The sequence below is a fragment of the Trachurus trachurus genome (genome assembly GCF_905171665.1).
Source record: "Trachurus trachurus genome assembly, chromosome: 2".
NCBI classification, from domain to species: Eukaryota; Metazoa; Chordata; class Actinopteri; order Carangiformes; family Carangidae; genus Trachurus; species Trachurus trachurus.
Window position 1 is genome coordinate 10,166,042 of NC_139914.1, and position 14,154 is coordinate 10,180,195.

General features: G+C 44.0%; 1 protein-coding gene across 1 annotated transcript in view; it reads left to right on the forward strand.

The window, feature by feature from the left end:
* spega (striated muscle enriched protein kinase a) overlaps positions 1-14,154 on the forward strand; it is a 50,474-nt gene that overhangs the window by 15,485 nt on the left and 20,835 nt on the right. The window contains exons 3-13 of the mRNA XM_083990714.1: positions 2,721-2,819; positions 5,677-5,827; positions 7,006-7,893; positions 8,064-8,503; positions 8,890-9,036; positions 9,963-10,148; positions 12,171-12,334; positions 12,908-12,996; positions 13,172-13,347; positions 13,444-13,624; positions 13,786-13,859. Coding sequence (XP_083846840.1) covers positions 2,721-2,819; positions 5,677-5,827; positions 7,006-7,893; positions 8,064-8,503; positions 8,890-9,036; positions 9,963-10,148; positions 12,171-12,334; positions 12,908-12,996; positions 13,172-13,347; positions 13,444-13,624; positions 13,786-13,859 — 2,595 coding nt within the window. The remainder of the gene's footprint in view (positions 1-2,720; positions 2,820-5,676; positions 5,828-7,005; positions 7,894-8,063; positions 8,504-8,889; positions 9,037-9,962; positions 10,149-12,170; positions 12,335-12,907; positions 12,997-13,171; positions 13,348-13,443; positions 13,625-13,785; positions 13,860-14,154) is intronic.

Sequence of the window (14,154 nt, forward strand, 5' to 3'; positions counted from 1 at the left end):
TTAAGATATTTATGTTATCACAGATCGAAGTTGTCATCACCGGAGTGGCAGTGCAGTCTTATCACGATTATGCTGATAAAAGTCTATTCACATTTTTTCCAGTGAGTTTTTGTCAGTATTAACATGTGCTGACTTATTTTTAAGATTGATTAAATGTAAAAGTGGATGAGAGATGATCCAGAGTGCAAACTATGAGATAATTTCAAAGAAAAAGAAAAAGAAAAGCATGCCCTCCACCAGTAGAAACAGTATTTACATGCCACTCGTGTGATTTTTTTTTTTCTTTTATTATGAATCTAAACTTGGAACACAAAAGCCCATTTACTAACTTTCATGGAGCTTTATCAGTCTCCCAGCAAATTGAGAAACTTGACCTTTTGAGATGGCTTTATTTTCTCACACAGGCTGTTCCCACGGTCATGAACGCACCACCACATGTCGTTATGATAGTGCAGCCAATAAAGTCTATATAAGTTGTATTGTATCAGGCTGCGAGTCCTGCATTGTACTGCTTAGAGTTAAGGATGTGACAACAGCAGGACTTCTGGGTAAAAACGACCTTTTTTTACTGTTTTGTGTGAAGCTGAATCTTTTGGCTGAGTTCACTGTTGAATAATGCATTGTACTTTTGTATCTTGTTTCAGAGAACTGGGCATTCCACACGGACATTTGGCAGATTTACCCATGGTGTGTTGTCAGTATGAGCTTTACACCAATTCTCTTGTACTCTATTGTCTATTCTTTTTTCTTTCTCTGTTGAAAACCCAAAGTAAAGTAGCTTTATGCCTCTTTTTTTTGTCCTCAGGCCTTTTCCTTTGTGTTTTTATCCAGCATGTGCTTCACTTTGATTTATTCCTCTAATAACTCTCTTATATATGGAAGTTGCTGTTGTAGAACATCTATATTACTTCAGCGAATTCATGTTTTTACTGCCTGACTGCTTGCAACGACAGTGGGTTTTATTATTGTACATCCACCCCCACAAAGCAATATTTTAGTAATAACGCTCTTGCCTCTCTGCATAAAATCTCTGAGTGAATAATGTCTGGCCTGGGTGTTTTATGGTGGAATATTTGTCAATATTTAAACAGACTGTGATCCAAGCCAAAACAGAGGCTAGCTGTACTGCACTCCACTCCACAAACCATATTTACACTCAAATCCAGGCTGAACAGTGAGAAATAAAGTATATCTCCTCATAATTACCTGGCTGAATTGATTCCCCGAGCTATTTAACTTCATTTGACACAAATGGGTGGATCTACATTACCCACAACCATGAAAACAACACACACACATACGGTGATTGTTCATGTTACACTGGCTTTCTTACTTTCTGGAATGATCTAATCAGGATGTGACTTGATGTGAGACGCGAGGAGGTGCAACCTGCTTTTTGTGGTTGTTGTCGCTCCTCCTCCTCCTCCTCCTCCTCCTCCTACTCCTCCTCCTCCTCCTCTTCCAACGAGCTCTCTAACCAGTAAACATATCTGTCAGCCACCCAGCAGTTTGGCTGGTGATTTTTTAGACTCTAATGGGTACGAAGAGGATTGGTCGTGTGGGTGAGAGAGATGGTGGTTTCCATAGTAACGGTGCTCTCCCGTCTGCCCTCTCTTGCTGCCACTATGGAAGCGAAGTTTTCCGCTCCTGCCGAAAGCAAAGCTATGGTAAACCTGCCTGTCTTTATTCATCCCCTGCCTGTGTTTTTGTTTTTCAGTAGTTTTTTTCTCTTCCTCTCTCTTCCCATCCATCTCTCGCTGACTTCATCTGTCCATCCTGCTGATGTAATGTGATTTCAGCCACAGAGATGTGGTTTCAGGCAGTTTATTATGACCCTGTCTGTGGCTTCTTCCTTTTATTGTTTCTTTCCCCTCTTCTTCATATATAAAGTCAGTTTTTATGATATTTGATGTTTGTTTTAGTGTTTTTCTTCCTCTCCATAGTCGAATGAATATTGCACTTCTCTTTCTTTGTGCATACACATAAGATTTTTGTGGTTTCGTTTTCTTTTCTATCTTCTAAATGGTTGCCATATCTATTCATGTTGAAGTACTTCCACTGATCAATGTGCATCCCATAGTTCATTTTGCTTCTTTTGCTACAGTATGAGTGCATCATTTTACTGTAAGGCTCAGCCTCAGTGCAGGCCGTGAGCATCTCTCTGTGGACTGAGCACTTTGACACTTTGACAGTCTTAGACTTCGGCCTTTTTACTATAGGGGACCTTTAAATTTGCTGTGGTGAAGAGGTGATGTGTTTCAGATGCGATAATGGATAATAAATAAGTGAAATTAGATGTTATTACATTTTTTTCCCTTTAATCGATTAAGGTAAAAAAGAAAAAAGAAAAGAAACAAATGGGGCTCAGTATTTTCACTTCACCCTGCTGTTTTATTACCAAAGTCAAATGGATTCAGACCTGAGGGAAGAGCGTTTATACATACCGCTCTCCTCCATGTATCAGCTGTGTATTTTTATAAGCCACAGCTGGCTTCATGTCACGCTCGAGCTTCAACCCATTTATTTCACTCTGGGGGCTCTCTGCGGCTCTTTTCAAGGACCCATCAAAGTGTGCGCTGCTAAGCAAATCTGAAGTGTCATTTTCACCCGGACTCTGTTGTTGCTTTCAGCCTCCTCTTCCCCCCCCTTCTACCTCAGTTTCCTTTAATTCACACCTTCCACCTTCACCCATATGTGCGTCTCACTGCTCTTTATTCCAGACTCTGAGACCACGGAGGATGAGACCACTGAACCTCAGATGGAAACCAAAGGAGGGCCCGGGAGGCACCAAGACAAGACAGGAGGGAGAGGACCTTCAGGTAATCCATCTAAAATCTTTATTCTAATTAATTTATATTATTAGAAGTGAAACGGGATCCTTCCAGGGGATGATACAGTAAATTAAAAAAAGGGGTCTGTGAGTTCAGTCTGCACATGTTCAGCAGCTCTGAATCCTTATTTATGTGCTGATCGTCAATATGATTTAGTGCAGCAACAACATCACTGCCAAAAACACACTTCTACAAAATTATGATTCAGCGTGGATTGATAGATTTAATGGACGGTCGTTATCGTCTTGGCCCGAGACGTGCGTTGGATGAAATCCGATATGGCAGAATGCATTAATCGCTCATGGTGTGATGCAACATTGTGACACACTGCCCTAGTTTCCAGCAGGGAACCTGTCTCAGGTCTGGATCTCACTGTGTGTGTCTCCCCACAGGGAACCAACAGCCCAGAAAACTGAAGCTGAAATGAGGCTGAGGCTCATATCAGTGTTTTTTTTTTTTTTTTTTTTTAGTATTTCGTGATTTGCCAGTTTAATTTATCTGGGATGCAAATGTAGAGCAATATTTTCTTTTCTTTTTTTTCTCCCATCTTCTCCAGTTTGAGGCTTAACTCCACTTTTTTTTGGTTTTACGTCTTTCGATCTCTGGGATTCAGACACAAAACAAACAAAATTCCTCTCAGAGAGCGACTAATAATTATTGTATAGATTAACTTGTTTTTAATCAATCTGTTAATAATGAAGGCTGTTAAATTCCAATTAAAACAATGAGTACATTTGATTACTTGCCCAACAAAACACCGTAAAACAAAATATATGACTCAATCATCACAAACAGCTTAAATGAATCAGTTATGAAACAAAGTCAATTAATTTCCCTTTGGTGCTGTTATCCTGCCAGGACAGTCCCACCAACAATGTGTTTAATCTCCCTGAGTCTCTTTCTTTGTTAAATATATTTAAAGAATGGAGGCAAATAATCGTCGATTGACTCACTCTTGTTCTCTTAAAATTCAAATGCAGAAAGGATTTGATCAGCAGCAGCAGGCATTAGCCAATTAGGATCTAATTAGGCTTTTCCTGTTAGTGTTGCATAGATGAAACGGATTCCCAAAAGAACATTTACTCATTTGCTAAAGTGGCGTCGGTGCATTGGCGTCACAGGACCTGCATGGCCTCAGCACCCGCTCCCAACCAGGCAACAGGATGTCTGAATATAGATCAGAAATATTGACACCCTTCTCCTCTAGCTAGCACAAAGACGTTTTATATTCTTCCCTCGCCCGTACACGGTGTTTGCACTTTCTAAGCTTTCGTGTTGGCGGGCTGACTACACCCTCATCACGTCCCTCTAGACATAAGCAACTAAAAAAAAAAGAAAAAAAAAAGAGGCAGAAAGAGAATATCAGATGAGGGAGGGATGAGGTGATACATCATTTGTTCAAACAGATTCTGTTTTCCCTGCCGTTGCATACAGAAGCTGGAGAGGCTTGTTGGAGACAAACAAGATGCGATTTCTTCCCACATGATGTATTACTCATTTTAGTGTCACTCCAGATGGACCTTGTTCAGATCTGGAGGACACGTATGAGACATGGCTGTCTGTGAGAATTACACTATCCATTAGCTTCACACCACTCGCACTAAAAGCCTGATCTGCCTCTTCTGCCGTGGAGTAAAATGAAAGGTGGTGTCCAACCTCGCAGGGAAACAAAGCTCAGTATTTCAAGGCCTTGAAGTGGTGCGCCATGTTTTCCCTCTTTTGTTCCTTCTCATGAAGAACCCATGTAGTTGGTTTTTACGACGGCGTTTGCTGAGTCAGTCTCACTTGTGATTGTCGTTTTACATCCTCGGCTCCGTCGCTGCGTGCTGTTTCAAGGTTTCCGTGGTGAATGAAAGATGCTGACTGTTCTTTTCCTTTTTCGCTGCCAAAGCATTCCTGTCTCCGTCGCTCATCACTAAAACGTCAATCACTACCTGATTTGTGATGGGGGGGAGGAGGATCAGTTTAAGTGGTGCACGTTCCGCAACGTAGCCCATGCATTTGTTTCATTTCCTGTTTGCAGCCGATCAATAGACTCTTTATCCATCTTTCCCCTTTTGATCTTTAATGAGTTTCCTGCACTCGTCTCTACCTCTTTTTCTGCCAACTCAGGATTCTTGCTCTTTGTATTGCTTCAACTCTCACTTAATTAATTCATCTTTTTATTTAAAAGTGTTTCTTTTTTTGTTATTATATTACACATTTTTCTTCTTTAAAGGGATACTTCACCCAAAATCGATAATTCACCAATTTTCTACTCACCGTCATGCCGAGGAAGGAGTCATCAAAATGCTTTTGGAGTTCCATGGGGGGTCCGGCTGGCTACGGATTTTCATATAATGGCGACGGATTGTGCTCACTTTTGAATCGTCCGAAACACACACTATGAAACATCCAATGGTTTACAGTACAATGACGAACCAACATCTCGCAGCAAATCTCTTGCATGCGCACAAACATCAACAGCCACTGGGAGCTACTGCTACAACAAGGATAAAAACAGAGAACAAATTATTTTTTTCCAAACAACTTTTTCATGTGGCGGCTTCAGGACACTTGGGTCAGTACAGATGAGCAGTATGGAGGTATCTGGATGTTTCATAGTGTGTGTTTTGGACGATTCAAAAGTGAACTCCATCCACCGCCATTATATGGAAATCCGTTGCCAGCCGGACCCCCCGGAACAAAAGCGTTTTGATGACTCTGAAAGTTCTCCAAACCCTTCCTTGGCATGACGGTGAGTAGAACATTGGTGAATTGTTGATTTTGGGTGAAGTATCCCTTTAAAGCACTTTGTGTTGTTAGTGTTGTGATAACTAGACTGTGGTCCGTCATCTCTCTGCAGGTGAGGGAGGACGGCTGATGGACTATAACCCCGATGCTTCAGACCGCAGGGCCACCCTCCCTGGCGCCTATGACCCAGTTGTGGAGCGAGAGCTCCGCGCTTTGGGCTCCCGCCCCCCGGGGCCCCATTTGGACCCCACAAATCCAGCCAGGCAAGCTCTGGGCGGGGGTCCCGCCGAGGGGGCCCCCCCTGTCCGGCACCTGGGTGTGGAACCGCTGATCCGGGCGTCTCACGCTAACCTGGCCCGGCCTGTTCAGGGGTCAGAGGAAAGTGTTTCTGTGGGCAGCGACTACTACGGGAGCATGTTCAGCCTCTACAGAGGGAGAACATTTTCTATGCCGTTATAGCACATGGCTTTTTAATTTGAGGATTCCACAATACAACAAAGACTGGCCACAAACCCCAAATTGCAAAGAAAACTGACACATAATACAAGACATTATATCCTCCATAGACCCAACATACAGTAATTGTAATATATATGTTGTAAGTTATAGAAGTTTTTCATTTATTTATTCTTATTTCATTTGTTCAAGCCTTTTTCAACCAGTGTTGTTATTGCCCATTTTTATTTAGATATCACACTTTCCTTTGACTCAGTGTTTCTGTTGGTGTGAGTGTGGTTTGGTTTCAACCTAACAAGTCTCACAAAATATCATTGCTGATATTTATTCTAGGCATTAGAGAGGACAACCTGCAGACATATTATTCAGCACTTCTTGAAAAAAGTGATTACTCTTTTTACCCACTGCATGTTTTCCAGAGCAGCCCCTCACGTTTGGATTAACACCACATCTTTATAGGTTTGCTGTGGCATGCATGGGTCGCTGGCTTTGGTCCAAGCTAATATTAGCATGAATATTCTCAGAAATTAACGATCATGGTTCTTTTTTTGGCATGATGTTTTTTGAATTTGAAGTTAAAGCAGGGGGGGGGGGGCACCTTTTATACAAGTCCATGTCTCTTGTGAGTCTGCAGTTCTGATTTCCAGTTTAGTATCTTTGAGGTTTTTCCACTTCATCACAGTTGAAATAAGTTTGTTGAAAGTTGTAGAGAAATCTCATATGTGGGAACATTATTTCTGTTATTTCTTATTCCTTTCTCTGCCATTGCATTTTGCATTGTTTTTTGTGTTGTTCTCTGTAAATGAGACACAAAAGAGCACAGATGACACACAAGGGACTCACTGATAAATATGAAAACATAACAAGACAACAATGACACAAAGGGACGTTCATCAGCTTTTTTATGACTCCTCCGAAATCTATGGCAACTGCACCAGAGCTCTAACTTCACACCTCCATTTCCCCTGAATCCTCACCCCTCCAGGACTCAAACTGCTGATGAATCACAGGGGCTCTCCTCCCGCGTCCCCCTGTCTTCTCCCCAGCCACCTCCCACCACACACAAAAACAGCATCAGTGTCCCAAATCATGACCTGGATAAAGCCAAACCCTCAGATCCCTGCTCTTCTAAAGCAGACCAGTCAGCCGGTGTTAACAGCGTTACAATGACGCCCAAGCTGGCTCGCACTGCGCCCAAGATCTTCGACAGGGTCCGCGCTTTCGAGGAGCGAAGGTCAAGCGTGGATCTGCCAGGAGGAGCCGGCAGGGCGGCTTCCTTCGACTCGGATGACAACGGCGGCGGAAAGAAGACAGGAGGCCCCGGGAAAGAGGAGGGCCGGGCGTCGCAGGGCGCAGCATCCCAGAAACGAGCGGCGTTCAAGCAGCGGGCCTCGTCTTTAGAGGACAAGACCAGCTACTCCCAGAGGGTCCAGAACTACCAGAGCAAGTTTGCGGAGGAGCTCCAGAGGATCAAGAAACTGGTGGGGAAACCCAGCTTGAAGAAGGCGTATTCCACCGAGCAGCTGTCACAGAAAGAGAGGCTGACCACCACCGCCAAACTAGAGCCCATCCCTCCGCAAGTGGTGAAAAAGTTGGAGGCGAGGGAGCGAGCGCTGGAGGAGAGGAAAGTTGTAGGGAGGGAGGGGGACGGCAGAGTGCAGCTCTCACCCGGGGCCCGAGGCGCCGCAGACCTGGGGAATCAAAGTAACAACCCTGGAAAGGAGAAGATGACACAGCCGGATTCGCAGGGGAAGGCTGCGGACAGCTCATCACAGGGAAGCACAGGGAAAATCTCTGTTACCATGGAGACGGCACCAGTTCACCAGTTACCAGGGCAACCATTGCCAACAGCCACAAGGACAAGCCTCGCAAGGTTTGAGGATGATCTTTACTCATGAATTTGTGTCTTTTTTAGAGAATTACTTTTGCTTATTGTCCTTTTAAGTTCAGTAGTTTCCTCACACAATTGAAAAACTTTATTAAAAATCATTAACGTGACATGTTGTCAGTATTACATAACAGCTTTTTTGTCTTTGCACACAGGGAAAAAACACAAAGCTCTTCAGCAGATGACAAAGACACACTTGTTGCCTCGTCCCACAAATCCACGTCCTCCTCCTCCTACCGGAGAGACAACAGGATGGACAACAAAACAGACCACAGATCAGCCAGCCCAAGTGGGAAGAGAGCGTCCCCAATCACAGCGAAGGAACCGTGGTCCAATTATCCACCCAAGCCCCCCCGGCTCACCCCGTCGCCCACTCCCTCCATCAGCCCTCTGCTGAAGAGGAGGAAGGCGGAGGCGGGACGGACGTCTCCGGCCCTGAAGGTCAACATCCCAACCATCCTGCTGGAGGACGAACCCATGGAGACAGAATGCGACGCGGACAGGGGCGACGAGGGGAGCAGGACGAGGAGGAAAGAGGGGAGAGCGCGCAGGAGCAAAAGAGGTCGATCCGCTCAGCCCCGGTCTCCGGAGGAAGGTAGGACATGTTTTCACCATGTTTGTTGATGAGCGTCTGGGTGAAAGTCTTAAATTAAACACGCAGCAGCCAGGGATGATGAATAATGAAGGCAGAGCTGAGGTGCGTAAAGACGTAGCTGCTGGCTCTGAGAAGGAGGGAAAGTAAAACTGCACCAGAGTTGATGAGAAGATGAAAAGATGTATCTGTTTCATTGTCCACAGTGGAAAATTAATCACATGCAGTGTCGCTGCAGGGTCTAGACTTAATGAATGAACTCATTTCATGCGAGGAACCCAAAAAAAAAGGAAAGAAAGGAAGCAGCCAGACTGATTTTGGAGCCTGACCTATTTAGAAAAGCAGGTGACAGAGCAGAGAGTGAACAAACGGTGACCTGTGGTCTCCAGGGGGCTCCTCCGATGACTCCTACCTGTCTGCCGACGACGAGCCAGCTGAGGGCCCGGCGTTTGAGAGGCCGATCGAGGACACGGCGGCACGCAGCGGCTCAGAGGTCACACTGAAATGTATCATCACTGGGAGCCCACCCCCTACAGGTACAACTCACATCACCCCGTCGTAGTTTGTCTATGTTTTGTGGTTGCTTTTTGAATGCGGCGGGAATAGTACGATACAAAATCTGAATCTGAGGAACATCTTTGTTCCAGTTTTTCTCGATTGTTTACACATTTTCTGAAAACGTGCCTCATACTCTCAGAACTCTACACACAAACCAAAACACACACATACACACAATGGGCAAAACCACACAATTCTCTCCTGCAGAATGAAACTTTACTTCTGTTATTTCTTCTCAAAATGGTATTTTGTTTTCAAATGACACACACAAACCAGCATAATAGACATTTATGTAATGTAAAACACTATGATGAATGGAAAACACTTCTTCTCCATTCATCATATTGACTTAGGCCTTTTTTTTTGGTCAGTGTTAGACTTACTACAGACATTACATGCATAAGTGTGTTGTAAAATATTTTTTGTATTTTGTATTTTTTATATTATATAATATTGTTTTTATACTCAGAACACACAAATACACTGTAAAAGAAATATATTTTACTGTATTTTACCCTCAAAAACAAAATACACAGTGTACATCCCACCCAACACAAAGTTGCACATACAGTGGTCTACATACAAAACAGAAGAATTTACTCTATACAGTTACAGTTACAGTTAAAGGGTTAGTGCATGAGTTACATGTCGTGGTCATTGTGTCTCAAGTACCAGGATAGAAAAACTGTAAGATGTGTGGTAGAAAACAACATTTTTTTATGTGGGCACATCAAATTCTGTTTTATAATCTGTGTAAAAATTAAAAAAAAAAAATGTAATAAGAAGAAAAACAAAAAGCTCTATTCATTCCACATCTCTGAAAAAGGTGGATTGTGCTATATTTGTTGTTTTCTGTGGGAGGGTTTTACTGGCCGTTTGTCATCTCTGCTGCCTGTTTCCTCAGTGACATGGAGGAAGAATAATGTGGAGCTGCGGAGCGACGCCTTCCACGCGGTGAAGGCCGAGGGTGAGAGGCACAGTCTGTTGATAAAGCAGATGAGGCCGAGCAGCGCCGGCTCGTACTGCGTCGCGGCCGTCAACGCGGCGGGCCGAGCGTCCTGCAGCGCCAAAATCCACCACATCCAGTCAGGTGAGATGCCGGGGAAGCGAAAAGCGTCCCATAATTTGCTGTAAAAGCATCGCACGACGTACTGTAACGCAGATTTAAATGAAGACAAAGGCTGAGGCTGAGGCACATGAACATGTTGACTCACACACACGAACCTCCGCTTTAATCCACTGCCAGCCCTCCTCCGCCTGACATTCTGTCTTAATGACTACAAAGGCCTGCTGGAGCTCAGCATCCCGACCGCGGCTCCTCGCAGCGATAGTTTCCATAGCAACCCATTAATTCTTAAAAGCATCCAGCTCCCCTTCGGTGCGAATTCAAAAAAATACAACAACAAAAAAAAAAAAAAAACGCAGAGCTGCCCCCGTCACACAGAGGTCTCATGAGTCTCAAAGGCAGCTGTGGCATTCAGAATCAGGGAGGAACAGAATAAATATTCCCCCTGGAGACGGTTCAGGTTAGAAATGCGCCCCGCGGTTGATGAGTTGTTTATATTGTGTGCAAAAGTTTGTAACTCTTCCCTGAGTGTTGATTCAACTTGCTCTTCCCCCGGTTTTTGTCAACAAAATGTGTGCGTACGCTCCGGTGCCGTCTCAACCAGCAGCAGCAGCAGCAGCAGCACGGGGGCCTGCGTTGCCATATTAGGCCTGTGGAGTCTAAGGAGTATTTTTAGCCGCCCCTCTTGTTCTCTCTGGTAATTGCAGTCTGCTTTATGCCCCTGTGAGAGATTACTGCTGCAAGTTCTTTTTATCTCGCTACATTTCATGCCTTGAGTCGGAGTTGTCAAAGTGTGGTGGGAGATTATGAGTCATTTTCGCTGGTTTAATCGGACAAATAGCGGAAGAGAGTGGTTTACAGACTAGAAAACATGTCCGATTATATCAAGGAGGAGATTGATAGTGTTTTATTTTTTTTTAAATATCAAAAAAGCTTCACAATTCCCAGATTTTTATTTATCTCACACTCCCATTGCCTTCATCCACCCGATATTGAACTTTCCAGCAGCTCCTGTGGGAGCTTCAGGATGGACATGACAGTGACGGAAGGCAGAGAGGAGAGTAGAGGACAGGGCTGAGAGGAGAGGGAAGGTTAGCGGGCTCAGACTGTGCAGCGGTTGTGTAAGAGTTGGCAGGTTTACGTAAATACTCCCGGGAGTTATCCCCCCGGTGCACAGACGCTGCTCAGAGATGTGACTCTCGGTAGGTTATTCTGTTATTTTGTCCTTTTTTAGTCGAACACACCGGATGATGCTTAATATAATCACTCGATGGAAGTTAAGTTGTGTCTTTTGGTTAGAAGTGATTGTTTTGTCGCCATAGCTCAGTTGTTGGATGTGTACAGTTTTTTTAGCATCTATTTATTCCAGCAGATGACCTTGTTTCCCTTCCTTTCAGCCTGTTGAGTTAGTTTAATAAGTAATTTGTACACACTTCCATTCACTCTGCTGTTTTTGTTCTCTCAAAGCAGGACACGTCTTAATTCGGTTCCACTGATGGGTTTTTATTCATTTCCACTGTGTTATCTGCTCATGCCAGAAGTCAAGTCTGAAAGAGAAGCAGGGTGGTGGTGTTTTTTTTTTTTATATTTCTCCACCCAGCTGTGAATTCATTCTGACTTGTGTAGAAACTGCCAGGAGTCCAGAGACACTGTGACTGTGACTGGAATAAGCGAATGATTGGGCCAGGGATTAAGGGATTAATTCATTATCTGTTCGGTTACGGTCACTTCTATGCGTATGTGTGTGTTGAAGTGGGTGCACGTGGTTGCCAGCAAGTTGTCCATCTTGGCAGAAAATCGTTGTCATCTCAAGAGCGAGCGAAGACTGTAAACATCAGAGCTCTGACAGACTGTTCCCATCCAAAGGTTTAAGCGAGTCCACCCCCGGCGCCGGCACTAAACCATATTTCAGAGAGATTTTGCACTTAATTACTGGAGTTACGGAGTGTGCAAATCAGAGTTGACATTTTCATGAACCCGAGGAAAAGTCAATTAGACGTAGCAGCAGAGGGGTTGAAAGTCTGTGGCTTCACCTGTTCCCCCCAGAGCCCACGCGCACGCATTATGGAAAAGCAGCGGATTCCCTGGAGGTCAGCAGTCCGGGCCAGTCAGATGAGGAGTACCTGAGCCCTCAGGAGGAGGCCATGGAGGTCGGGGACCTGCCAGCTCCGAGCAAAAGTGTCCACTTTAAAGAGCTTCCATCGTTTCAGGTAGAAATATGGGTTCACTTTTTAGATCTGAGCTTCACACTGCAAAAACTCAAATGTCTTACCAAGTATATTTGTCTTATTTTTAGTCAAAATGTCATTTCTAGTCAAAACAAATCTCATTATACCTAAAATAAGACTCATCACATTAAAAAGTAGCTTATTTTTAAGACATTTTTTACTTTTTTCAAACATATTTTCACTTGAAATAAGTAGAAAAATCTGACAGTGGAGCAAGTTTTTCTTTCTTATTACAAGCACAAAAACTTGCTTTCACTGGCAGATTTTTCTACTTATTTCAAGTGAAAATTTGTTTAAAACAAGTGAAAATGATCTAAAAACAAGTTAATTTTTAGGTGACGAGTCTTGTTTTAAGTGGAAAGAGATTAGTTTGAATAGAACTGAGACATTTTGACAAGAAATAAGACAAATATTCTTGGAAAGATTTTGAGTTTTTGCTGTGCACTTTCTATTCTAATATCGACCCCAAACAGCAGGTTACAGGCCTGATCAAGATTTTTTTTTGTATTTTTCTGCACTCTAAACTAAAGAGACACTGTATTGTGTCTTTTAAAGGTGGCACCATGTGACCAATGGATAATTGAGGGTCAAGATGTCGTCATCTCGGCGAAGATCAGAGGGCAGCCCAAACCCATGGTTTACTGGTGAGTCTCCTTCCCTGAAAGCTTTATTGCAAACAGACATCTTAAGTAGACACCTGAAGCCATTACCTCAGCCAAGGTCACCCACACACACACACACACACATACACATACACATACACACTCTGTTAAACACCTGAGTATAAACGACTGTGACAGCCACTTTGTATTGACCCAGGTTGAAGGACAGAGTCACCATAAAGACGGCGGGGCGCTTCGCCACGCAGGAGACGGATGACGGCACCAGCGAATTGAGAATCAGCTCGGCTCAGAGGTCGGACGCCGGGCCGTACGTCTGCAAGATCATCAACGAGTATGGCAGCGAGCAGGCCGAGTGCAGAGTGGAGGTCACGTGTGAGTAACCAAAGACCAAAAACGCGTGTCGTTTCATCCCGCTGGAATAAAACACCCTGTAATGTTTTCCCCCCCCTCTTGTGTTTTGATCCGCAGCTGCAGCACAAACGCTGAAAATCATAAAGGACGTAAAAGACGTGGCGGTGCGGGCCGGAGAGTCGGCCATGTTCGAGTGTCTCGTCGCGGGGCCGCCAAACGTGGACGTGGACTGGCTGTCCAACGGGAAGCTGATCCAGCCGGCACTGCTCAACTGTAAGATGCACTTTGATGGAAAGAGGTGGGTTCATTACTGATTAAAGCTCCTTTGCTGATGTCCCTGTGTTCTTAATTGTAGATATTGTTTTATTATGTAAGAGCCTGAAAAATGGATACAGGAAAGTGGGTTATTGTCCCAGATAAATCTGGATGCTTTTTTTTAAGGCGACTGTGTTCTTTCAGGTGCCGGCTGCTGCTAAATTCAGTTCATGAGGATGATAGTGGGACATACACTTGCAAGCTAAGCACTGCCAAAGGTAAAACCACAAACACTGTTGCCTCTGTGTTTTTTTTTTTTGAGAAACAATGGAGTTCATATCTGTCCCTCCCAGCTCTGCCATGTAGGTTGTGGTTGTTTATATGATGATGATGGAAAAAAACAGAGTATAGGCTGCATCATTTCAAATTTCACACCTTGCATCAGATTTTTATTCCAAATTTGATTAGATTTGATATATTTGACGTCACCCTTTAAAGGGATAGTTCTACATTTTGGCAAATTGGCCCATTGCCACAATCCCTATAGTCTTAGGAGTAGGTTTGTTACCTTTA